This window comes from Heptranchias perlo, chromosome 36, assembly GCF_035084215.1.
Source record: "Heptranchias perlo isolate sHepPer1 chromosome 36, sHepPer1.hap1, whole genome shotgun sequence".
Classification (NCBI taxonomy): Eukaryota; Metazoa; Chordata; class Chondrichthyes; order Hexanchiformes; family Hexanchidae; genus Heptranchias; species Heptranchias perlo.
This window is the reverse complement of record NC_090360.1, coordinates 14,438,112-14,465,928: the sequence shown is the minus strand read 5'-3', so window position 1 is coordinate 14,465,928 and position 27,817 is coordinate 14,438,112. Positions and strand designations below refer to the sequence as shown.

Below are 27,817 nucleotides of genomic sequence, written 5' to 3'. Positions count from 1 at the left end.
AGCTGAGAAATACAGACCAGGGAGGTCCCAGTATTTGATTCTCAGGTTTGTGCTAAATTGGCTAATCTCAGGTGGATTGGTGGCACAATTGACCTCCACACCCTTGGGCTAGTGAGAATGGCCAGGGTTCCCACTTCTGATTGCTACCCCTGCTGAAAGTTTGGTGAAGACAGTTTTGGCTTGGCTGCAATGCTCCTTAATGCTAGTGCCCTGCTGACACTTGCTGTCAATCGCCACTTGGGCGGAGTAGTGGAGACCAGCTGTGGAACTACGCCTCAGCAAGGAGCCAATACTTTCAGGGCGGGGGTGAAAATCGGCAAGGTGGGAAAAAGAAATCTGCATAAAATTACGAGTTCATATAGGTCATACATGTGCACCCATGCAAGCATGTGCATAGAGGTAATGGTATACGGTAAGTTCACAGGCTTGTAACGGACCTGTTTGATGTATATACTATAAACACATGCATTTATTATTTATAAATGAGAGTTATCAGAGAATTAGTTTCCTTATCAATGTAAGTTTGTGAAAAAAAAGTTTGTTACAATTCACTGCCAGACCTTAAATTATAAATCAAAACTGTCATCAAGTTTGTGGATCACTGCCTGGCTCTGATCTGTCGTTCATTCAACTGTACAATGGTACCGTTACAAAGCTGGTTTTAATTTAGTGCCTTGATGGGAAATATTCCCGAAAAGCATTTGCGAGAGAGATAGCGAGAAAGAAAATCACATCATAATTTGTTTTGACTTTTCATTGTTTAAAAAATATTGCTGAGGTTTGATCTAACAAGCTTCCCAGATCAAACTACCCCATAAAAGTGGCATTTCCTGGAAAGGTTTGTAACACATCACCTGAAGATAGGAATGTACCTTAGTTCTAGTATATGAAGCAATAAGTCACACACCGGTGATGAACACTTCACACCAAACACAACACTGGTTTGGCAGTCTGGTGGCACAGTAGAAGAGTAGACCGTAGAAGAGTAGAATGTGAGTTTACATTCAGTAACCTGTGTCATTGTAAGGCATGCTTAAATTACAATATAAATGGAGTTACCTATATTTTGTGAGTTTCATGTCCTTTCTGCATTCTTCCACAAGGGGGAGAGACTGAAAGTCAGGAGCCTAGAATCCAGGTTATAATCTCAAGGGTAAATTAAAAGACAGTTGCACACTGTTTGGTATCTTTTGTTTTATTAAACTAATTTTCTTTTCAAATAACAAAAGTATTATGAGTCTCTTTTGTAAAATTAAAAATATACTGCAATATGATTATTTTGAAAGCGTACTGGTATAGCAATGCATTTCTACTCTCCATTAAAGAAATCTTTGGTGCATTGTTTTTGTCGAAGAGGAAGAAAACCTCGGAGAGAAACTCCGCACTCCTCGTAGCGGCCAGCTCGGAGTGGTGTTGGGAGCAGATCAGCCCAGACCCCAAAAGTAATTTATTGCTTTCTAACTGGCTTTGATTCTATTTGTACAAAATCTTGCTGTCACGTACAAAAATACATAAAATACACACAACAGTTAACAAATACGACAATGCAATTTTTTTTCTCGAGGATTGATGCTCTAAAATATTACGCCTGTTCGAAATGGCAATGGTTTCATGACTAACTGGGTGGAGTGTCCATATATACAGTCTTGTTGTGTTCACCATGGTGGATCATGGCTTCTATTTTGGTTACTTTTTTTTGCAGTACTCTAAAGATACTATTTGTAATGTAGGTAACCAACTGGAAGTGAAAGATTTAATTATCCATAACTTGCACAGTTTTTTCTTTAAAGAAAGCAAAGGAATCAAAGACATTTTCAAAAATTGTAATACACTATTCAGGGTCAGAGTACAAGATTGGCCCTTATTACATTGCCTTTTTCATACTTCCTGCTGCACCGTACATCAGATAAAAGCTATTAGGATGATGAGAGCAAGGAGTTAAAGCTGTTGATGTTTAGACCGTGTGTTTCCACTGTTACGCCTCTTTTTCTTAATTTGCTTTGGAACTTTGTTTTGTTTGCTTTCAATACATTTTCTCTTCTTGTTTGGATCATTCTGAATTCTGTAACAGAAAGAAAAATACCGACTGGTAAATTGGAGATTGCACATTCCACACTTAGTGCTTGCATTCTAGAAGTAATTGAGGATCAGCGTTGGACGTCAGTATCCAATCTTTTGAAAAGAATATTGAGGTATTACAGAAATTTCTAATAGTTTCACAGATCTATGAGCACAATATGAAAAGCAGAATTTTTCACTGTTACCCCTCAAAGAATTTGATGAAAAACCCTGCAAGCCCATTTATGCCTCCTTTTTGCTTTCTGTGTTTCCCCCTTTCAACCTGGAGAGTGGGAGAGGTTAGCTGAATCACCGAAGCTCCCCCCCGCCCCCCACCCCCAAATATTTGACATTGAGCCTAATCCTCAGTCTGCGCTGAATTAACTGAAGTGTTTCTGGAATAGGAATGGGGGGGGTGGGGGTGCAGATCATTAGTATGGTTTCTGCTCCCGATTGTTATCCAGTAGCCCCTTCTGGAGAGCGTGTGTACATGGATATTGGGGAACAATCGGATTGGGCTTGTTTGTGATGCCCCCACAGTTGAATAGCCGGTCTAAAGCTCACAGGTGAAGGATGACAAGGCATTGGAGGAGTATTGCATCCCAGCACGAGTCAGCTCCTTCAGGGAAGAACAGGAGAAAAGTTGGAAACAAAAATAACCGAGTCACAGACTTCGACAGCTGCAGACAGCACCATCCCATGATCAGCTCAGAGAAGCTGTGCTGTCTGCAGGGCTAGCCTGCTCCTGTCGTTTTATTCTCCATCAAGAAGGAAGCCACCCCTCTTTACACGGGAGGGTAAATTTTCCGAATGTGCACTCCCGGCACAGTCTTGCACACTGGAAGTGCGCATCAGGAAATCACATGCTCCCCACGATCTCCTGTTCGTTAATTTTAAAATCATGGGGAGCGCACCCACAATTTCTCGATATTCACCCCCTGATAGGCAAGGTTGCTGTCTGTAGAGAAAATTTGCCTCGGAAAATCTGTCTTGTGTGACTTCCAAGATAGAAAGGATTAACAAACTTAGATTTGCTGAAGAAATGTGGACAAAGTTGGCAAAAGCAGAAGGAAACTCTGCTGAGGGTGCAACTTCTTGTAACAGAAAATTCAGCAGCTACTCATCCAGGAACTGGTGACATTTTCTCAATGAAGGCAGTGAACTTAACGTCATTGCCGGCATTCAAACTGTGCGGGCCTTGTGAATGCGAGTGCAGTGCACGACTACTAAAGCTGCTGGATTATTTCAAATAGGTTTTTAATTTATTTTCCTGACCAATAAGTAACGTTGTTTCCTGAATCCCGAATGAGTAGAGTGACACCTAGGATGTGCACTGCCAGCCAGGAAGCTTATTTTTCCCATGACTACTTGCTCGTGAGTGTTTATCTTTGGATTGGAGAACTGAGAAAACTATTTATCTTATAATTCATCACCATAAAAAAAAAAGGAATTTCCCGTCATATCTAATTTGAAAATGTTCTAAAATGATTATCACGATGCACCAAGGAACTTATACCCTCCTATAGTGTGCAGCTACCGAACACGGGGCAAATCCCCAAAAGGCATTTTAAACCAAGTAAGTATCTCCACATAACATCATTACTCTAATTTATGAGATGCGCTATATTCTCCCTCCACCCCTTACATTAGCAGCCTGCTTTATAGAAAAGAAGTGCATTGGTATAGATTTCCCAAAGTGTTTCAAAACCAGTGAATTATTTGAAGTGTAGTCACTGTTGTTATGTAGGAAAATTGATAGCTAATTTGCACACAAGATCCCACAAACGGCAGTGAAATAATTGGTAGTGTTGATTGAGGAATGAATTCTGGCCAGGACGCAGGCATTACTCCCTGCTTTTACATTCTTGAATGGGACCTCTCATTTGGAAGATGGCACTTCTGACTATGCATAACATCCTCAGTAATGCACTGAAGCATCAGCCTAAATTATCTGCTCAAATTCTGGATTGGGGCTTGAACGGGCGACCTTCTGACTCGGAGGAAAGCCAACCTGTTGTTTTTGGAGTTGATTTAAAAAAAATAAGACTGCACATACTAAATGTACATCCTAAAGCACTGTAGATTGTTAGGTGTGAATAGCGTACAGTACAAAAACAGTTCTTCAAGTAGGCTGTTCCAAATATTTTTTCCAAAGATGCAAAAGCTCCAGTCTGATTTCTGTGTGGTTTTCTGTATGATGTCCACAGTGTGGCACTGTTAGTCAAAGTTCAGTTTGTGCCAGCAATTGTGAAAGGTTTGTTTACACTTTTGCTTTTGATAAGTGCTCTAAAGGATTGGTTACCACAGTGACCGTGTCTTTTTTTAAAATTCATTCATGGGATGTGGGTGTCGCTGGCAAGGCCAGCATTTATTGCCCGTCCCTAATTGTGGTGAGCCACTTTCTTGAACCTGAATGCCTACTTGTATCTCTCTGAAAACATCTCACATAAACCATCTGTGTCTGTCTCATTTTAGGGAGATGCCACAATTCTGATTGCGATGTTCATAACCAGCAACAAAATTAGAATTTAAAGATTGGTTACAGTATAAATTCAGCTGTGTACATTGTGAGATGCAGGATGTTTGTCACACCTGCTCTTACCTATACTTTGATCCTTAATAAAAACCAGTTTATGCGGGAACTTGCGCAATCAGAAAAAAGTCCCTTGAGTAGACTTGGAAAATAGCCCAATGTTTTGGTAACGCTTTCAGTGCTTTTTTCGCTTCTTCAAAGGAACCTATACAAGATTACCAAACAAAACCTGAGGTGAGCGAGGTGAATGCCATTAAAATAAGGGCCCCGATATTAGTGGGGAGGCGGGATGGCAACGGGGGTGGGGGGGCGTTTGGGTGCATGGCAAACCCGCATGAATCAAACTTAACGTTTCCAACACGTTCGCACATTGATTGATAGTGGTTAACGACCTCTCCGGGTTTCGCGCCTGGCAGCTAGCCTGATTGACAGGCCGGCTGCCATCAGGAGCTGCAACAGGAGGGGGAGGGTGGACAGGAAAGAGAGAGACCGAGACGTCATCCAGCGCTGGAATGGAAGACTGGGGGGGTGGGAGAGGGGAAGACCGGGGTAAGATCGGGGGGGACATCGGGAGGGTGAAGAGGGGACATTGGGAGGGTGAAGAAGAGGACATCAGAGGGAGACATCAGAGAGATCGGGGGGAAGATCGGGGGGGGGGGACATCGGGAAGGTGGAGAGGGGGACATTGGGGGTACTTCGGGAGGGTGGAGAGGGGGACATCGGGAGGGTGGAGAGGGGGACATCGGGGCGGGAGACATTGGACGATGGAGCAGGGTTCACTTCCTTGCATGGTTTTTTATTTAATTTATTTAGCTTCTTTTTCCCTGATCCGGCCCTTCAACCAGGTGTGAATCAGAAGCAGTGGGCAAGCCGCCCAGATAAGTTTAAAAAATCTTTCTAACTACTTAAACTGTCACAGGTAAAGTGCCTTAAGTACCTCAGTCATCCTGACGGCTTTAATTGCCGGCGGGACTTCCATTTTCGTGTCACCCACGCTCACACAGGTGGGTCCCTGGGAAACACAGAAATCGGCGGGTTGGAGCCGGCTTCCAAACCTGAAAGGGATTTTCCCGATTTTCGGAGACCCCCGCCCCCAACGCACCTGCAATTGCCTCCTAAAATCACCCCCAAGATGTCTGAAAATGCCCGTCTCCTCAGCAAAGAAATGTCCTGCATATATTGAGTTAATATGGGTGTAAACGCTATCTCTAGGCTTGGCACGTTCTTGCTTTGGGTATGCTGGTCTAGTGGTTATGGTATTAGACTAGTAACCCAGTGGTTGGAGTTTAAATCCCATCATGACAAGTTGTGAATTGAATTCAATAAATCTGGTCATTTGTGGGCTGGCACTAGAAAAATGACCATGAAAGCTGCTGACTAGTTGTAAAAACCCGACCAGTTTACTAATGTCCTTCAGGGAAGGGGATCTGTTTGGCCTACATGTGACTCTAGTTCAGATTACATGGGTCTTAATACCCTCTGTAGCAACCTAGTCCACAAAAAGCAGGACAAATCCAATCCGGCCAATTACCGCCCCATCAGTCTACTCTCAATCATCAGCAAAGTGATGGAAGGTGTCGTCGACAGTGCTATCAAGCGGCACTTACTCACCATTAACCTGCTCACCGATGCTCAGTTTGGGTTCCGCCAGGACCACTCGGCTCCAGACCTCATTACAGCCTTGGTCCAAACGTGGACAAAAGAGCTGAATTCCAGAGGTGAGGTGAGAGTGACTGCCCTTGACATCAAGGCAGCATTTGACCGAGTGTGGCACCAAGGAGCCCTAGTAAAATTGAAGTCAATGGGAATCATGGGGAAAACTCTCCAGTGGCTGGAGTCATACCTGGCACAAAGGAAGATGGTAGTGGTTGTTGGAGGCCAATCATCTCAGCCCCAGGACATTGCTGCAAGAGTTCCTCAGGGCAGTGTCCTAGGCCCAACCATCTTCAGCTGCTTCATCAATGACCTTCCCTCCATCATAAGGTCAGAAATGGGGGTGTTCGCTAATGATTGCACAGTGTTCAGTTCCATTCGCAACCCCTCAAATAATGAAGCAGTCCGAGCCCGCATGCAGCAAGACCTGGACAACATCCAGGCTTGGGCTGATAAGTGGCAAGTAACATTCGCGCCAGACAAGTGCCAGGCAATGACCATCTCCAACAAGAGAGAGTCTAACTACCTCCCCTTGTCATTCAACGACATTACCATTGCCGAATCCCCCACCGTCAACATCCTGGGGGTCACCATTGACCAGAAACTTAACTGGACCAGTCATATAAATACTGTGGCTACAATAGCAGGTCAGAGCCTGGGTATTCTGCGGCGAGTGACTCACCTCCTGACTCCCCAAAGCCTTTCTACCATCTACAAGGCACAAGTCAGGAGTGTGATGGAATACTCTCCACTTGCCTGGATGAGTGCAGCTCCAACAACACTCAAGAAGCTCGACACTATCCAGGACAAAGCAGCCCGCTTGATTGGCACCCCATCCACCACCCTAAACATTCACTCCCTTCACCAACGGCACACAGTGGCTGCAGTGTGTACCAACCACAGGATGCACTGCAGCAACTCGCCATAGCTCCTCAGTTGTACTGCGCAATTTTACAGTCGCTATAATGCGAAAATAGCTTGTCGTGCAAATGCATCCTAAATTGTACAGTGTTTTTCACATTGCTAAGACGGGAAGGAGGAAGCTTCCGAAAGCTTGTGATTTCCAAATAAAATTGTTGGACTATAACCTGGTGTTGTAAGATTGTTTACATTTGTCAACCCCAGTCCATCACCGGCATCTCCACATCATTTCACATTGCTGGCAATAGAATGGCTATATTGGCAGGAGCAGTCCTTTAAGTTGGCTCCAATTGAATTAAAGTGAAGTCCCATGTGCACTTAAATGTTTTATTCGATAAGCATTTTGTAGCAAACCAACCATGACTGTTTTGTACTGACCTTTTCCAGCATCTTAGTAGTTTCTTTCCCTGCTTCGATTCTGGATCAAGACAAGTGTCTATTTCTGTGTTTTCTTGCAGCACAGTTAATCTGAAGATGAAGAGAGAGATTGTGGTTTAATGTTTGTATACTGTCACACACAGTCACATAGGGTAATGCGCAGTTACAAATGTTTCGCAGACAGTAACTCAAAAACAGCTTCAGGCGATGTCCTACACCAATTAAATCTTAAGCATTTTCATCAATGATAATTTAATGGGAAGCTAGATAAGTGCATGAGGGAGAAAGGAATAGTAGGATATATTGATCGGGTGAGGTGAAGTAATGTAGGAGGAGGCTCGTGTGGACAGCGTAGACATGGGCTGAATGGCCTGTTTCTGTGCTGTTAATTCTATGCAATCAACTTTGTCAGAACTGCAAGATAGGATAGAGAGCACTGCAAAGTATTAGCTATTCTTCATATATTTTATATAGAGATATAATAAAAATGCCTGGTAAACTTGGAAGCAATGGAGCTGATCCATAAGTTCCCAGGCAATGCCATTTGCACAGCAAAAGGCCATTTGTGAGCGTATCAGGCTACTGAGCCCAAAGTGAACTACAGTAGGGCTCAGGTTGCAGTAATGGGGACTTTTCTGTGTCTACTTTGATGCAGGAAAGTTCAGACGTGCTTTTAAAGATTTCCTGTTTTTGTTCCTGACGCTTGCAGCATAGTATTTGTCTTCCTGCACTAGCATCCTACAGTTGGCCACAGCATCCCAACATCGACCTTGGCCAGGGAATGATAGGTTAAGGAGGCCTAACTCACTAGAAGTGTAACCAATCAACTAGTGGTAATTATCAGCCAGTTAGTTAGCTCATTCATCAAGAGCAATGCATTTGCAGAGTGAAGACCATGGATTTGTAGGCTCTTGTTGTGTTGATGCTGTGGGGGCAGTTATGCTGTGGGAATACACAATATGAAACATTCAACCAGAAGCATCAGCTATAGTAAAATTATTTATTGAAATATGCATTGCTGAATTACAATCCAATGCATCTAAAGTTCAAAATTAACAGCGAGGCAATGAATGGTTCCTTCTTTTTTTCGAGTAAAAATTTATTGGCGAATGCATCAATATAAGACAAGTAGAAACTAGTGTGCGTGTGAAGAGAGTGTGAAAGGAACATTTTTTTATCATGAATTAGATACTTTAACAGATATTCTCACTCCATGTAAAGCCTGAGGAGGTTTTTGGGTTGCTGATTTGGCAATCTTCAGGCACAATGCAAGTTAGAAACTAGCAGTCTATTACTTAATTTTTTTTATAGTATAGCAATGAGTTTCTGTCTTAATCTGCTTTCACCTCAGGGATCCGTGTCTAATCCAATCCTGGCCCCACACACAACCCCAATTTAAGATCGATTTAAAAAAATAATAACACTTTAACCGCCCGCTGGGTTTATTTCCACTTTCAGTGCTTCTGGTTCTTCTTTAGACCAAGATGAGAAATTTGTCATTTTGATATCAATTTCAGAAGTCTTGACTTTACAAAGGCCTCAAATTAGTTAAGGCCATAAACCTAAGATCTGAATTAACTGTGAATCCTGGTCACTGGATGGACACATGGGGCTCAATTTTGAAACCAAGTCGGGAAGGGGTGGGGGGGGGATTAAACTGAGATTGGGAAACCCATTAGTACGGGTTTCCCGGACGTCCTTATAATTTTGACGTAAGGACATTTTTTTTTTGCCGGTTTCCCGTCCGACTGACTGGCCTGATTGACAGGCTGGCCTCAGTCGGATGGGAGACCAGTCAGGGAGAGGACGTCTGCAGGTAAGTCTTTGTTTGAATGGAGGGGGGGGCATGGGTGGGCATAGGTTGGCACAGGGGCCGTAAGTCGGGGAAAGGGACGGGGGTTGTCCAGGGTCAGGGGTCATCGTGGGGGTCCGTGGTCATTGAGGGGGAGGGTTGGGGGGGGGGTCGGAGGATCGGAGTTGGGGGGAGGATTGGGGTCAAAGGATCAGAGTTGGGGGGAGGAGGATAGGAGTTGGGGGAGGGTCTGGGGTCAGAGGATCGGGGTCAGGGGGAAGGTCCGGCGATCGGGGGGTCTGCGATCGGGCGGGGGGTCCGCTATCGGGGGTCGGGTGTCCGCGATCGTTGGGGAGTCGGTGCAGGTAGGCCTGCTGGGCCTGGGGAAAGCACTCCTGCTCCCCCGGGCCCACAAGCTGTGCCTTTCACCTACCTGTTAGTCTCGGGCCTTCCCGCCTCCTTTCACAAGGTGTAAAACAGCGGGAATCCTGGCCCCCAGGGGTTGAAATCGGGAAGTTCAGAAAAATGGAGGCCCGAAGCCCGCCCCAGTGAAAACCGGAAATGGGCGGGTTGGAGGCGGGTCTGAAATGGTGGCAATTTTCAAAGCCCCCCCGCCCCCAACCCGCCCGTTTTTCACTATGAAAATTGAGTGCATGGATTTCAGTTCTAAATCCTGTACATTAAAGCATGGCCTCAGCTTCTAAGGGCGGTCGCACCCTGTAACTGGTGTGCTGTGCAATGCTCCCCTCCTCATGCGTTGGTTTCCCCCGAGTAAATTTGGCCATGAGGGCAGCAGCTAAAGAATAATGATATAAAAGGTGGGACAAAGACACATACTCTGTATACATCAATGTTTTGCTTGCACATGACTGAAGGGAACATCTCAGAAGTCCCCTGCCTTGCCCCAAATGTAGTTAGGAATGTGTTGGGTAGTTGGTCTTTTAGTTTGGGTCAACATGAAAATAAAGTCCCTTTCTCTCAATTCTCCAAGCAGTTTTTCTTTTTACTAGAAATTAGCATCCAGTGTGAAGCAGGAAACATCTGAGTACACTCAAGACATTTTTTATTGATTTTAAAGACAATGTGTGTGCTTTTTTGAATTGGGCGCTGCCAGTCAGGAATTCAGTACAAACCAAGAGAGAGCTGTGTCAAAAAGTAGACTACACTGTGGGATTTTATCGAGTTGGAGTGAGCAAGAGCAGGAGAAAACGTGGGAGATTGTGCACAGATGACTAAACATGCCAGTAGCAGGACCGGACAGATAATACAGTTTAATCATATCACCTAATTCAATGTTGCATACTATGAAACTGCCAGCGACTCATTTAATCCTGGCAGCTGCAGAAAAACTGACCCGTTTGAATATGGGAAAGAGTAGCTTGCCAGATTTCTCCCACTCTCCCACCAACACCGCTACTTATTTTGCCCGGTGAGCAGGGAGCGGCCAACAAAAGAAATGTGACTATTGACGTAAAAGAAACAAACTTGCATTAATACAGTGCCTTTCACGTACTCCAGATGTCCCAAATCACTTCAGAACCAATTAACATCATATGAGGTGAATGCTCAGTTAATCTGTTTTGGTGGAGTAGGTTGAGGGATAAATGTTGTTAAAGAAAAGAAATAACTTGCATTTATATAGCGCCTTTCACAACCTCACAACGTCCCAAAGTGCTTTACAGCTAATTTTGAAGTGTAGTCACTGTTGTAATGTAGGGAACCAGAACACCAGGGAGAATTGCTGGAAACAACTGAAGAGAAAGCTTCCAAAAGATGGCAAAAAAATATTGTGCCCGTACCATGTATATATTTGAACGAGGGCAATACTTTGCCCTACCCTGCTCTTTCTTTGACTAGTGTCATGGGATCTTTTATATCTGCCTGTGCAAGCAAGTGTTGGTTTAATATCTCATCTGAAAGATGGCACTTCCCCAGTAATGCATTGCTAAATGATGTGCTCAAGTTCTCGAGTGGGGCTTGAACTCGCATTTTCCTGATTCTGAGGTGAGCGTGCTACCGCCCAAGCCTAGCTGACATTACACCCATACGTGCAAAGTATTCCCCTCATTCAAGTATATATGTAGTTCTGGCACATTATATTTTGCTTTCTATGGAATCTGTCTCTTCAGTTGTTTCCTGCATGCCCAAGGGAGAGGGGTAGAAACAGACTGCATGGTTGGTAGAGAAAGCTACAATGGTTACTAATTGAGTCTCTAACCGAGGCCTAAACCTTGCTGTTTGTTGGAACTTTCTTTGCGCAAGTTGGCTGCCGCATTTCCTACATTACAACAGTCACTACGTTTAAAAAGTACGTCATTGGCTGTAAAGCACTTTGGGATGTCCCGAGGACGTGAAAAGCACTATATAAATGCAATTTCTTTTCTCCTTCATACTAATTCTGTCCCTGCACAACATCCATAAGGAAGCAGTTCTGACAGTGATCGCCTCATAGCAGCCAAGGAGCTGGAATCTGGCCAAGTTATCCATCTGCCTACATACTACACTCACTCATTCAAATATTCACTCACTCATTGATTCACTCACTCAAGTGGAACTGAGGCAGTTGCAGCCCCCGGCCAAGCTCAGACTTCTGATCTTTGATTATTTTTTCATGCAGCCAATGTGTATACATTTGCTTAAAGTTAATTTGCTTATATTAGAAATTCTCTACTGTTCCTAATCAATCATGGAACTGATACAGAAGGAAAGGTCGGTGGGAAACCACATGGTTTTAGTGGCGAATCCTTTAAAGTGCAGTAATATTTTGGAAAATGCAGTTAAAATATATTAAGACATTTAGTACTAGGACATTAGGTGATATTTTTCTTGCATTAACATTGGAACTGAAGGGAAACTTGCTTAATATGCTACTGTTCAGTGCCTCATTTTGATTCTCTCCACCCTAGTGGTGTTGGCACCCTTACACATGCCATACATCTTCCTTTGTCCCAGTCTCCGAGTACTACCACTAATATCCCCGCATATGCAATGCATGTTGCTGGACATCGCCATGTCCTACATTGCATATGTCCACGTTGATGCTCCGAGTGCAATATAACTAGTTTGAATTCATCGAGCCAAATGCATTCTGAGTTTGGGCAAACTGTATGAGACTAACTTGAGGAGGTAGCTGGGCTTCCCATTGGCTGCAGTTTAACTGCACCTCATCTTTTAAAGGTCAGAAGTGATGCCACACCGTGTGTTGGACTGCCTTTATTTTTTTAGTGTTGGGAACAAACTGGTTTTCAGAAACATTAAGAATTTCACAGGTGCCTGTAATCTGAAGCCAACAAGAGGAGTATTCCACATACTTTCTTAAACAAGTGTGCAAAGCTGCGCTTTCTGTATTGTGAGAGAATTGCGATGTGAACAGCACATCTCAGTGCTGCCAGCTGGCATCGCTCTCAAAATTGCACCAGTGTGAAACTGCTAACTGCACCACAAATTGCTATTAGAAGTTCATTCTCACAGGCTCCTCCCCAATGGCTTGACAAACTCAGACCAGGAAGGTGCCAGGTTCGATCAATGATCTGTGCTGAGTTAGCAGAGGTAGCAACGTGGGCACTTCCGTTTGCATAAGCACCCTTGGTTTCATGAGAGTTCCCATTCCTGATCACTCTCCCTCAAGCTGTGCTACAAGTCTGCATGTGTGAATGCCAAATGAGGAATGGATCAAGCTCACCCGTGATACCCATTGTAGTCATATAGACAGCCAGTACTCACTACCAAGGTTCACATATGAACAATTACCATTTGGGCAACTGCTGGCCATGGAACTATACTCCAGCAATGACCTAGGACAGGAAGGAAGAAAATTGGTGAACTTTTTTTTTTGTTGAGAAGTTCACTCTTGGTTCATGTAGTCATTGTTTCCAAGCTAATGCTACCACACGTGGTACTCACATAATTTCAGTTCTGCTGCAGTGCGTTGTTTTTGGAAGTATCTGAAAATCCTTGATTATTTTAGGCCGCACAGCTCTTATGAATTGAAAACAGTGGCATCTCGGTGTTGCTGTCTCAACTAGGAGAGGAAAAAGAATTAATGATAATTTCACAATAGGTGCATAAAAGCTGGTCAGGGTATTGTGGTCTACTTCTCATCTGAAGTGGCATACTGCTGATAACTTCAGTGAGTTTCGTTAAGCAATCAGTAAAAATCAGTTCAAATTTCATTACTCACCCACAAAGAAATGTTGAAGCAGGAGTAATGTTGTAACATAGGTTGTTATCTGAAGTCTGAAATTCATTTTGTTGCAGATATTTTGCTGGCTGAAAAAAATAAGAATATAAATTTGAACTTGCACTTAAGTAGCACAATAATTTCAAGTTGCTTAAGTGGCGATGGCAGAGGACCCTGTAGCAAGTGGGAGAGAAATTATGGGAGGCACTGTCAACAAGGTTGGTTTTGAGGAGATTTTTGCCTACTCTCTCCTCCATTGCAATGTGAAGGATCTAGGAAGAGTGTTCCAAAGTGTATGAGCATGACAGCTAAGGGTGATGCCACCAATGGTGGAGTGGCTGAAGGGACGTGCAGTTGAACAGAGTGGGAAGAGGGGATAGTGCATGCTGGTCATAGGGCTGCAGAAGATTGCAGAGGTAAGGTGGAGCAATGTCATAGACTAATTTGAAAGGCCAGATTGAGGCTTTTAAAGTTGATGCACTGCGGCAATTGGAAGCTAATAAGATGGAGAGGGCAGAGATAAGAACATAAATAGGAGCAGGAGTAGGCCAGTTGGCCCTTCGAGCCTGCTCCGCCATTCAATAAGATCATGGCTGATCTGATCCCAACCTCAAATCTAAATTCATGTCTAATTTCCTGCCCGCTCCCCGTAACCCCTAATTCCCTTTACTTCTAGGATGATAGGAATGCATGACTTGGTATGTGATAGGACACAAATAGCAGAGTTTTTGATGATTTAGGAGCTTATGAGACCTGAGATGACAAAGGGATGGATTAGGATTCAGTGGCACTGGGAGTAAATAGATGGAAGTAGGCAAGCTTGAGGGTGGACCGCATGTTTGCTTTGAAGTTCGAACAGGACACCGAGGCTGTGAGTGGCTAGTTTAGCCTGAGCGAGCAGACAGGAGGGGGTAAGATTGATGCCCAAGGCAAGTTTCTGGCAGGATTTTAACAGGATGACTTCCAGTGAGCCAAAGTTCTGGCTCATCCAGGACTTATGTTGGATAGACAATTAATCAGCATGGCAACAGTTGTGGAGTTGAGGGTCGAGGTAAAGTTGGGTGTCATTGGCTTAGAAATGGAAGCTGATCCCATGTTTATGGATGATGTTACTGAGGGGCAGCATATAGATAAATATAAGGAGGAGGCCAAGGGTGGAGTTATAGGGCATGCCTAAAGTGACCATGGAGGTCAGGCAAAGAAGCCATTAGAGGAGACACATTGACTCTGTTGAGATAGGCAGGAATGGAATCTAGAGTGTGGTGCCATGCAGGAGTATGGTGTGATTGACTGCGTTAGAAGCCACGAGGATGAGGCATAGTGAGCCAATGTCGCAGCCACTTAGAACATAATCAGTGAGTGACCAAGATAGTCTCAATGCTCTGAGTGGGACAGAAAACAGACTGAAGGATTTGAATAGGGTGGGTAGGGAATTGGGTGAAATATTGTGTTCAAGCACCTTTAGAATAGAAGAGGGTTTAGGTATGGGCTACCATTTCAGTTTGGCATCCTTTTCAGCCTCAAGCTGAGTTTCCGACCCCAAATCCTCCACATCACAAAGATTGCCTCCTTCCATCTCTGTAACATCACCTTCCTCTACTTCTAATTCTGCTCCTGAAACCCTCATACATGACTTCATCACTTCCAGATACGATCATTCCAATTTTCTCCTTGCCGGCCTCCCGTCCTCCTGATGAAATTTTTGTCCAACACTTAGCTGTTTCTATCCTATCCTGCACCAAGTCTCACTGGTCAGCACACCTCATCCTTGCTGACCTGGTCCCCCAATGCCTCAAATTTAAAATTCCTGACTGTCTTTTAAATCCCTCCATAGCCTCCCCATCTTATTAACTTCCTCCAGTCCTATAATCCCTCCCCCACAAATATTCTGGCTTTCCGACTCCAGCCTATTGTGCATCTTCCTAATCCTTCACCCCACCCCGTACCTTAAGTTGCCTAAATCCCCCTCTATGGAAAGGCCTATACCCCTCCACTTCTCTCTCCTTTAAGAGCCTCTGCAAGCTTCACCTCTTTGACCAAGCTTTTGTAATTGTGTCCATTTTCCTCGCGCCTCTCTGAAGTACCGTGCGATGTTTTTCTACAAGCAAGCGGCTATATAAATGAAAGCTGTAGCTGGAGAGGATAGGGGAGTCGAGTGTGAGACCTTTGCAGAGTGGGGAGATGATGACAGTTTCAAAGGGGGCATGAAATAATGTTTGAGGAATTGGAGAGGTTGACTATATTGGACTAGAGAGAGGTAGTTGAGCGATCAAGGGATAGATTGGGGGTGGGTCAAGGGAGCAGGTGATGGATCTCATGGAGGAGATGAATCTGAGTGAAAGATAGAAGAGAAACTGCAGAAGCATCTGGGTTGGAGCTAAAGTTAGGACGGGGCCAAGAAAGGTCAGGGAGGCAATGGGACAGGAGGGTTAAAGCTGGGGTTGCCGATGATCTCAATTTTGGAGATGAAGAAATGCACGAGTTCCTCATACAAATATGAGATTGCTAATTTTTTTTTTATTCGTTCATGGTATGTGGGCGTCACTGGCGAGGCTGGCATTTATTGCCCATCCCTAATTGCCCTCGAGAAGGTGGTGGTGAGCCGCCTTCTTAAACCGCTGCAGTCCGTGTGGTGACTGTTCTCCCACAGTGCTGTTAGGAAGGGAGTTCCAGGATTTTGACCCAGCGACGATGAAGGAACGGCGATATATTTCCAAGTCGGGATGGTGTGTGACTTGGAGGGGAACGTGCAGGTGGTGTTGTTCCCATGTGCCTGCTGCTCTTGTCCTTCTAGATGGTAGAGGTCGCGGGTTTGGGAGATGCTGTCAAAGAAGCCTTGGCGAGTTGCTGCAGTGCATCCTGTGAATGGTACACACTGCAGCCACTGTGCGCCGGTGATGAAGGGAGTGAATGTTTAGGGTGGTGGATGAGGTGCGAATCAAGCGGGCTGCTTTGTCCTGGATGGTGTCGAGCTTCTTGAGTGTTGTTGGAGCTGCACTCATCCAAGCAAGTGGAGAGTATTCCATCACACTCCTGACTTGTGCCTTGTAGATGGTGGAAAGGCTTTGGGGAGTCAGGAGGTGAGTCACTTGCCGCAGAATACAAGTCTTCAGCACTACAGCCGGGATGTTGTCGGGGCCCATAGCCTTTGCTGTATCCAGTGCACTCAGCCGTTTCTTGATATCACGTGGAGTGAATCGAATTGGCCGAAGACTGGCTTCTGTGATGGTGGGGATATCGGGAGGAGGCCGAGATGGATCATCCACTCGGCACTTCTGGCTGAAGATGGTTGCAAACGCTTCAGCCTTGTCTTTTGCACTCACGTGCTGGATTCCGCCATCATTGAGGATGGGGATGTTTGCAGAGCCTCCTCCTCCCGTTGGTTGTTTAATTGTCCACCACCATTCACGACTGGATGTGGCAAGACTAAGTAAAATTCTGAGTAAAACTTTAAAAAAAATGTAATCTGTTGCAACATGCATGTCTGATGAAATTATTAGGCAGTTACTATATTGTACACTGGCTCATGTCTTGAGAGCTGACGCTGCACTTTCAAAAAGCCCTTTGACCAAACAGGATTATAAGTGATATTTTATTGATTTAAATGTTACACCATTAAGAAAAGGACTTTGTGATGTAGCAGTCTCTTCTAAATGAGAGACAAATCTCAACACTGATTTGGAATACTAAAAATAATCCTGTGCACGTAGCTTTAGTTTTGCCGAGTATGCATCATGTCAAAAGTAAAATCATGCCATAAGTGCTAAACTTATGCAAATATCTCCTACTTAACAGTTACAATTCTATAGATCAAAATGTAGCATGAACTGACCTTTGTACAATTTCTGAAGAAATAAGATTGAGGACTGCACTGCAGAGTCTCGGGTGCTCAGTTGGAAGAATCAAGAGGACAGCACGAGGCAGGTTTGTTACTGAACTCCTTTATATACCTCTCTACTTCTTAGCTTGAGCTTTTGTTGGGCAACTGAATATAGTGGGTGGATAATCACATGATTTCCTCGAAATTGAGATTGTCTACAGCTTGGCATAAATCCAGATTTTAGTCTCAAAATGTAAGCCGACCAGCTTTGAGAATAGACAAAAACTTTCACTCTGTGTGTCCTCAGCAATTAGTGTGCTTTCTACAGCAGAAAAGTTTGTAGAGTTCACCCCTGTGGTTGTGGAATTGATTTAGAGCTGAGATTTTGGAAATTCCACTGGGATCGGTGCCCAGACTCGTTTTATAAAGAAGGATACTATGAAAGGTCTATTATGACTTTTTTATGGAATTTCCCAGAGCAATAACTTAACCATGGAGTATAATGAACTTTTGTAAATTTAGTTTGCCACTCAACTAAGATTCAGGACTGTTACTTAAAATGGTCAGAAAACTCTTCAATGCTCACATGAAATAAAGAATGTTTCACTTAGAAATGCTGGAAATGCACAGCCTGTCACCTGTAAAAAAGCAGGTTAATGTTTTGGGTATAGCCCCTTTGTCAAAACCTAAAATGGAAAGTATGTCCCTAAATAGTATTGAACCCAAAAAAAAAGAAGGGAAGAAAAGAAAAGGTGTGAGTTAGGTGGCAGGAAAAACAGGAAAGTGTTAGGTGATATAAAAGATCATATCAGTGACGCAATGAGAAGATATTAAAAGAACAGAAGAATGTTTAAACAGGAAGCTGTAAAAAGTTATGAGAAAGGCTACACAAGAAAAAAAATGCCAAAAAAGTGCATATTTTAACTTTTAATTTAAAGCAACATTGTTGATGCTTTGGGGAGCTTTTACATTTCAGTAAGTCAACTCAAAAGTTCACAAACTTGGTGCCTGTGGCAGGTTCTGTATCTGGGGCAGTGCAAAATTTTGCGATGTATTTTCATTCATTTCCCTAGCTTAGGATTAAAATTGAACAACTTGACGAGGCTGGCGTGATTGGCAATGCTGATGTTATTATGCACTCTTCTGATCGGAAAACCACACGAGTGACATTACTAGATCATTGTGTTCCTTTTAAAACTGACCACACAGTGCACGTTATGAAGTGCAAGGCCTCTCACACAGTGGTGATAGGGCACAAAAATCAGGTACCTGACTGTGTGCAACTGATTAGTGGGGTATACGATTTTGAGAGTGGTTATTTAGGACCAAACAATGATGGCCATAGTGTGAACATTGCCTATAGAGACTGGGTACGCTAGAGCTCACCTGCTCAAGCAGACTTCTCAAAGGGAGAAGTTAAGATCTATTATAGAATCATAGAAAGGTTACAGCACGGAAGGAGGCCATTTGGCCCGTTGAGTCCGTGCTGGTTCTATGCAAGAGCAATTCAGCTGGTCCCACTCCCCCGCCCTATCCCCATAGCCATGCAGATTTTTCCCTTTCACGTACTTATCCAGTTCCCTTTTGAAAGACACGATTGAATCTGCCTCCACCACCCCCCCACTGGCAGTGCTTTCCAGATTCTAACCATTCGCTGTGTAAAAAAGTTTTTCCTCATTAGTTGGTTTTACTTGGCAGCTCTCCAATTTTTGTTTTGTCTCCTCCTCCCCCCCCCCCCGCCCCCCCCCCCCCCCCGCCAACCACCAATACTTTTCTTGTAGCAGGCCAACAAATGCAGATGTAATGACCCTTGAGATGTTTTGGCCATACCTGTCACCACCTTGGGATCTGCACCGGGACATGTCAGGAGTCCTGACTCACTGCCTCCACTTCACAAGACAGGCTGCCACAGAGTTCTGACATCTGCTTCTCTAGTGGTATGCACACAACATCTGGATTTGGGGCAGCTCTTCCCATAGAAGTGATGGTTACGGGAGCATGAGTCTCCGTGCCACCTCATCTTTCCAAACCAACCCATCTGCTACATCAGGCAATCTGCAGCTTTTATGGGATGGCAAGGTTCCTTCGAGTGCATAGAGACGTATGTGGTACTTGTGGGTGTCAGGGCACGTCATGTCAACCCAATGGTCTTCACAAAGAGAAAGAGTTTTCACTCAGTTTATCCTTTATCTGACCTCAGAAACATTATCGGGTATGTCACTGCTCTGCTGATTATCAGGAAACAGCTGTGATGTTTTCATTGTGTAAAATTTGGGAAAGCTTGTCCCCTGAGCCACGAGCACTTGTGCACCCAAATGGATGAACACAGCTGCATCTTTGATGAAAATTACAAAATTGGAGTTTATAGATGCAAAGGAATGAGTTGAAGACCATGACCTATAGAAATGATATATTGAATGGGGTGCTGCTGTCCTGCAGCATCCTGTTAAATCAAAGCCCATGTCATTGCAGTACGTGTTTAGTGGTACAATACCTGTTGTCCATTTGAAATGGAATGCTCTCTTTGCTAATTCATGAGTTTGTAAATTCAGAATGCATTTTTGATTTCCTAACTGCAACATACAATTCTAAAGGTTGAGTTCCAAGGCAGTAATTCACCTCCATGTTCAGGTTTTGTTATACCACTAGAGCTTGGTTTATGACCTTGTCTAAACTCTTTGATTAGGTTACATAGAGATACACCTTCAAAAGATGAGTGGGATTAGACTAGATGGCTCATGTGCAGAAAACATTAGAGCTGGCTCGAATGGCCTATTTCTGTGCTGAAACAATCTAGAAATTGTCATCTGTCAGGCTCATTATGTCAGGAGTGGGTTAGTCGCCATAACTTACTGTACCCATGTTAAATGCATTTTGTTTCATAAGTTTTTTTGTTACTTCAAAGATTTTTGTGGTGATATTAGCTGATGAGTCAATAATGTGATTTATTAGATGTCAGCGTTGTGGGGGGAGGAAAGATTTGTCTGAGGTTACTGGTTCCTTGTTCACACAGGAAAATTAATCTCTAAAATTAATCAGGAAAAGAGAGCAAGCAAAGAGAAACAGAAAAGTACGAATAAGAGGAGATAAGATTTAGAGAGCGCCATGCATGCAGGAGACTGCTAGCTAGGAAAAAGAAAGTAGATGAGGGAAAAAAGTTGGTCCATGTGGTCAGTAAACAGATGAGTGAGAAGAGTCTGTGGTATGCTCAGTATTGCTGCAAAACAATCGCAGCTGGAGCAAATGACTAATAGAGAACAGATGCTAAATAATTGCTTATTCTGAAACGCTTGGTTTAAAAGACTTGAAACTCTCGCAAGTAATCTTTATTCTGTATTAGATGCTCAAAGTTTTTATTCTTATAACCATTTTAAAAGAGAAGTATTACTCCTATTTTTTTGCATGAAAAATTAATCCCACCAGAGGAAACTGAGCGGAACAGTGGCGTTAGAATACTGCCTTTAACCCTCGGAGAACAGGATTCAAATCCAGAACAGATTCAAATCCAGCCCAGACTGATGATTTGAAAATCTCTTGCCTTTGCTGACTGTGTGGCCCCGATATTTACGGGGAAGAGGGGAGAGGGGGGAGGTTTAGCGGCTGGGAAACCTGGAAGTACGGGTTTCCCGGATGTCCAGCCGAATTTAGCGGCGGGACCTGATTAACCCTGTATTCTGGGAGAAATTAGATACTAAAAGCGAGGATGTGGCACTGGGTGATACACTGAGCACAACAGAGCTGCAGCTTCCCAGAGGAGAAAGCTGCCTATGGTTTTGGAGTCTTATAACCCAGAACATGTACGTACTCACCTGAAAAGATGCATATCTGGCATTGATATGAAGAATTCTTTGTCCGGATTGTGTGACCACATACAATCAGTTGGATTTAAAGTGAAGTTCCCATTTAGCAGCATAAAAATCTTGGTGCGGCATAAAACTGAGTGTCTGGATAATTGGTGGAGGGGCATATCAGAAACACGTATTGCAAGATCCTATATATTTGTGAGCCCTTTAACTAGAGGGCAGTGAAGGGTTACTTGATAAGCTTTTAGTTTTGGAGGGTGAACAATGTGTTGGTTTCTGTAGTGTGCAGGGAAGAAAAGGGAGAGTAGCCAATGTGTGAGAAAGAAAGAATTGTATTTGCCCAGGGTTGTTGAATAAATTGACTGGCTGGATCACATAACTCAGGACAAACCAGGAATTCAGTATGAGATCTGATCTGCATGACTCATGGCTACACAATACAGTCTCTTTACTCACTAGGCTGTCAGTGTAGCTGAGCCATTAATTACAATTTTAAAAATGGATATAAATATTTCATTTGTCATGGTTAAAAATTCAAAAATTGTGTCTCACTCATCCTTTAGTTGTCTATTTGGTGGTTGCCCACTCGTTAGTTCTTTCTGTCTTTGTTCCATACTCTCTCCCTCCTCCTCTCTGTCAGTGTATGGTGCTCACACACTTTCTGTTACTTTCATCTCTCTGCTTATTTGCCTTATACTCTTTCTCTCATTCTTTCTTGGGATGAGAAACCAATGGAGGTAGGCAGGGCCTAGGACAATGGATGTGCAGAACTTTGTGCAGGATAGGCTGTAGATGGGAAAGTTAACAATGTTTCAGAGTTTTGGTTCCAATGATTGTTGGGAGCACAACAAAAGGTGGAGGAAATGTGTTGCATCTTCCAATGTACAGATACCAGGTTTGCATATTGTTTATTGCATGCTTTAATAACCCTAATTCAACAAGAAAGGGCTGGTTCCACATTTGAAGTTCAAGTGATAGTGCAGAAAGGTCACCCTTCTTAGAGCGGGAAATGGTGCACAGTGGGATATCCACCTGACTACCTTTGCCGCCAAAACTGCCGGGTGTGCATCCAGTTAGTTAATTTATGTGAGTTCCTGCCCGCACGGTGGCCAATCTCTGGGCACGTGCATTTTGTAAGTATTTTCCATGTTGCAACTATTTAAAGGGCTGCAGTCGCCATTTAAAGGGAAGTGCTGATTTAAAGTGAAGTTCCCATTTAGCAGCATAAAAATCTTGGTGCGGCATAAAACTGAGTGTCTGGGTAATTGGTGGAGGGGCATATCAGAAACAAGTCTCACTTTATTGATGCAGCAAAAGAGGTGCGATTGCAGGAAGTGAGTGAGAGGAGTGTTCGCTCTGTTTGGCACTTCGAAGCACTTTCTGCTCAGGAGTGCAGTGTAGTAGGCCTGGAATAAAATGGTGACCACAGTAACTGCCATCTGCACTATCCTGGGGACATGGGAGCAAATGAGAAAGAACTTTATATTCCTGAAATTTTTTTTAGCCTATTGACTCTTTTTGAAGTGACCGCTCTAGGAATGGAGAGCATAGAAAGAATGGAGAAGGGTAAAGCTGAAGGCTAGTACCTTCCAGCTATTTCTTCTTTCCTGCTCAATTACTTTCACCTAGAAGTACACTGCAGCACAATGTCACAGCACACATTATATTGGGAAGTCCATGCCAAATAGAAAGTACTGGAATATGCTCAGTAATCTGATGTATTTTGCACCTTGTTATTTGTGGGATATTTTACACTTGAGTGAAGAGCTGCTGTTTTGGTTATAATGCTACAATTAATATTTTAATTTGCTGGTCTCTTGAATAAAAAACAATATATTTTGGCTCATCATACATCTTGGGTTAAGCTGTCACAGAATAGATTTCGACACATGGCTCAGCAAGTTTACCTCATGAAAGTTATTTCAGCAATCCATCCTGAAAGTGCATATGTGTGGGCATTGGAGGAGGATGGGATCGTGGTCAGCTGTGGTTCCCCTCATGGTCAAATAGCCTGCCAACACTCAAGATTCACACAAGAATGATGGCCACTTGAGCAAGATATCAGAGAAAGATGAGCGTCCAAGGAAATATTTTTACGCAGTGAGTCATTATGATCTGGAACGCACTGCCCGAAAGGGTGGTGGAAGCAGACTCAATAGTATATTTCCAAAGGTAATTGGATATATACTCGAATAGGAAAAAATTGCAGGGCTAGGTGGAAAGAGCAGGGGAGTGGGACTAATTGGATAGCTCTTTCATAGATCCTCACAGACACGATGGGCTGAATGGCCTCCTTCTCTTCTGTAGTATTCTAATGTAAGTGAAGCATGATAGAGACATTGAGAAACGGGAGTGAGTGAGATGCCCTCAGAGGACTCCTGCACTACTTGCCTGGTCCTTAGAGTACTTAGATTATGCCTTTTTTTAAAGTTTCAACTTCACCCTTATTTCTTTGTTCATCCAGTGGTGTTCCCCAGGGGTCGGTACTAGGACCACTGCTTTTCTTGATATATATTAATGACCTGGACTTGGGTGTACAGGGCACAATTTCCAAATTTGCAGATGATACAAAACTTGGAAGTGTAGTGAACAGTGGGAATGATAGTGATTAGACTTCAAGAGGATATAGACAGGCTGGTGAAATGGGTGGACACATGGCAGATGAAATTTCACGCAGAAAAATGCGAAGTGATACATTTCGGTGGGAAGAACGAGGAGAGGCAATATAAACTAGATGGCACAATTCTAACGGGGACGGGAACAGAGAGATCTAGGGGTATGTGTGCACAAATCATTGAAAGTGGCAGGGCAGTGAGAAAGCGATTAAAAAAGCATACGGGATCCTGGGCTTTATAAATAGAGGCATAGAGTAGAAAAGCAAGGAAGTCATGATGAACCTTTATAAAACACTTGTTCGACCACAACTGGAATATTGTGTCCAGTTCTGGGCACCACACTTTAGGAAAGTTGGGAAGGCCTTCGAGAGAGTGCAGAAAAGATTTACTAGAATGATTCCAGGGATGAGGGACTTCAGTTACGTGGATAGACTGGAGAAGCTGGTGTTGTTCTCCACGGAATAGAGAAGATTGAAAGGTGATTTGATCGAGGTATTTAAATTCATGAAGGGTCGAGACAGAGTAGATAGAGAGAAACAGTTCCGATTGGCGGAAGGGTCAAGAACTAGAGGACATAGATTTAAGGTGATTGGCAAAAGAACAAAAGGTGAAATGAGGAAAATGTTTTTTTACTCATCGAGTGGTTAGGATCTGGAATGCACTTCCGGGGGGGTGTGGTGGAGGCAGATCCAATCGTGCCTTTCAAAAAAGAACTGGATAAGTACTTGAAAGGAAAAAAATTTGCAAGGCTATGGGGATGGGGCGGGCTAGTGGAACTAGCTGGATTGCTCTTGCATTGAGGCTGCATAGACTCGATGGGCCGAATGGCCTCCTTCTGTGGTGTAACCTTTCTATGAACAATTTTTGAATCCGTTTCCCAGCTGCAGCCAGCTAGATTGAGGGGCCGGCTGGCTGATGGGCGGGTAGGCCCGCAGCACCAGGCCGCAGCCAGGGAACAGAGAGGGGGGAGAGAGGGATCGTCAGTCGGATATCAGGGGTGGGGCTGGCTGATCGTTTGCCGGGGTGGTGGCCAATCGCGGGTTGGGGGGGGCGTCCAATTGCGGAGGGGAAGCAGGGTAAGCTAAGTGGGCCGGGGGAGGCACTCCTGCTGCTCCTGATCCACAAGCAGTGCTGGAAAGGCACTTACCTGTTCGATCCAGCCGTTCTCACTCCCTTCAGCTTCCGGGTTAAAATTGCCCCCTATGAGTCCGGTGTCCAGGCAATCTAGTGGGGTGAGAATGAGCCCACAGAAGCAAAGTCATTTGGCAGCACACATTAAGTGTCTTGTATGCTGTTTTTGCATGCCAGCACACTGAAGTCTCATAATCTAGGTCCTTGCTCCCTGACACCTTAATACAATTTTTTTAAGACAGTGGGGGAACCTGCGAAATTCAGAAAGGAGATGGCGGAAGCTCGCACTTTCCCTACTCGAGGGCTTCCTGCAGTTAAAGGGCCGAACAGGCTCTTGGAGAGGGGACTGAAATGGCTGGGGTTAAAGAAGGAAAAAGATGACCTTCCAATGTTTCAAAGACTGATGTTACTACTGGCACAAATTTGAGAATGGATGGATGCCATTGTTGGATAACTCGGGAAGAGGCCATAACATGCAGCTGCATGCAGGAAGCGGCTGTGCCTGTGAGCGGTTCCACCTAGGACCTCTTTGCAGTGTTGAAAGAAGCTTAATGACCTCACTAGGTTAGGAAAGGTAAGAGTGTTTTCAGATGAATAATAACGCAAGATAACTGAATCACAGAGAAGCACATGGGTGTTCCCTAACCGTAGTAATCAAGCATTTCCATTATAGGGTATCATATGGCACTGCCTCCATTGTCCCAGAAGCAAAGTTGCTTGGCAGAACTAGTATAAAATGTCTCATATCCTGTAATACATGCCAATCTCACAGTCTCCCTGACATTTAGTACAAACAGTTGTTCAAGAACAAGTGAAAGGGAAAAGCGTAGAGCAGCAGAGAGAAAGTGTACTTTAGTTACTACAGATATAGTGAAAACTAGAAGGCATAAGGCGATTATCCCAGCATCAAAGCTGAAAGTCAGGCTAGGGTGTGTGGCCCAACCAAGAGTTCTATATACAAATGCACAGAGTATAAGGAATAAATTAAATGAACTGCAGGTTCAAATTCAAATTAGAGGGTATGACATGATAGCTATTACTGAGACATGGCTGCAGGATGGTCAGGATTGGGAACTAAATATACCGGGTTATAAAGTCTACAGGAGAGATAGGGAAAATGGAAGAGGGGGAGGTGTAGCCTAAGTGATTAGAGATTAAATCAATTCAATGATAAAGGAGGATATAACGAGAGGTAAGCAGCCAACAGAGACCTTATGGGTTGCATTGAGAAATAGGAAAGGATCTAAGACTATAGTGGGAGTTGTGTATAGGACCCCTGGCAGCAGCTCTGAAGTGCTAAATTGTATAAATGCAGAGATTAGACAAGCGTGTAAGAAAGGCATAGTGGTCTTAATGGGGGACTTTAACCTTCACATAGATTGGGGAAAGCAGACTAGCAACTGTCAGAAAGGTAGTGAATTTCTTGAGTGTGTCCGGGATAGTTTTCGACAGCAGTATGTCCTAGAGGCAACAAGGGGGCAAGCCATCCTAGATTTAGTAATGAGTAATGAACCAGGTTTAGTTAACAGCTTAACTGTGCGTGAACATCTATCCAATAGCGATCATAACATGATCGTGTTCAATGTAGTGTTTGAAAGGGAAAAAAGTGAGTCAGCTGCTAAGATTCTAGACTTGGGTAAGGCCGACTTCAATGGGATGAGACAGAGAGTCATACAGCACGGATAGAGGCCCTTCGGCCCATCGTGTCCACGCCGGCCATCAAGCCCTGTCTAATCTAATCCCATATTCCAGCATTTGGTCCGTAGCCTTGTATGCTATGGCATTTCAAGTGCTCATCCAAATGCTTCTTGAATGTTGTGAGGGTTCCTGCCTCCACAACCCTTTCAGGCAGTGAGTTCCAGACTCCAACCACCCTCTGGGTGAAAAAGTTCTTTCTCAAATCCCCTCTAAACCTCCCGCCTTTTACCTTGAATCTATGTCCCCTTGTTATAGAACCCTCAACGAAGGGAAAAAGCTCCTTAGTATCCATCCTATCTGTGCCCCTCATAATTTTGTACACCTCAATCATGTCCCCCCTCAGCCTCCTCTGCTCCCAGGAAAACAAACCCAATCTTCCCAGTCTCTCATCATAGCTGAAGCGCTCCAGCCCTGGTAACATCCTGGTGAATCTCCTCTGCACCCTCTCCAAAGCGATCACATCCTTCCTGTAGTGTGGCGACCAGAACTGCACACAGTACTCCAGCTGTGGCCTAACCAGTGTTTTATACAGCTCCATCATAACCTCCTTGCTCTTATATTCTATGCCTCGGCTAATAAAGGCAAGTATCCCATATGCCTTTTTTACCACCTTATCTACCTGTTCCGCCGCCTTCAGGGATCTGTGAACTTGCACACCAAGATCCCTCTGACCCTCTGTCTCGCCTAGGGTCCTCCCATTCATTGTGTATTCCCTTGCCTTGTTAGTCCCTCCAAAGTGCATCACCTCGCACTTTTCCGGGTTAAATTCCATTTGCCACTGTTCCGCCCATCTGGCCAACCCATCTATATCGTCCTGCAGACTGAGGCTATCCTCCTCGCTATTTACCACCCTACCAATTTTTGTATCATCAGCGAACTTACTGATCATACCTTTTACATTCATATCCAAGTCATTAATGTAGACCACAAACAGCAAGGGACCCAGCACCGATCCCTGTGGTACCCCACTGGCCACAGGCTTCCAGTCACAAAAACAACCTTCGACCATCACCCTCTGCCTTCTGCCACTAAGCCAGTTTTGTATCCAAAGTGCCAAGGCACCCTGGATTCCATGGGCTCGTACCTTCTTGACCAGTCTCCTGTGGGGGAATTTATCGAAGGCCTTACTGAAATCCATGTATACCACATCCACTGCGTTACCCTCATCCACACGCCTAGTCACCCCCTCAAAAAATTCAATCAAATTAGTCAGACATGATCTTCCCTTGACAAAG

The 27,817-nt window shown here is 44.1% G+C and overlaps 2 protein-coding genes across 5 annotated transcripts in view; one reads left to right on the top strand and one right to left on the bottom strand.

The window, feature by feature from the left end:
- The window catches only part of rassf4a (Ras association domain family member 4a), a 212,149-nt gene that overhangs the window by 16,371 nt on the left and 167,961 nt on the right, over positions 1-27,817 (top strand). The gene's annotated exons all lie outside the window — the stretch shown is intronic.
- Positions 1,180-17,612, bottom strand: LOC137303969 (C-X-C motif chemokine 9-like). The gene is made up of 5 exons (XM_067972365.1): positions 17,348-17,612; positions 13,516-13,604; positions 13,239-13,356; positions 7,544-7,633; positions 1,180-2,062 (listed from the first exon to the last, which is right to left on the bottom strand). Exons 2-5 carry the CDS (start codon positions 13,580-13,582, stop codon positions 1,939-1,941), a joined length of 399 nt encoding a protein of 132 aa, XP_067828466.1. The 5' UTR covers positions 13,583-13,604; positions 17,348-17,612; the 3' UTR covers positions 1,180-1,938.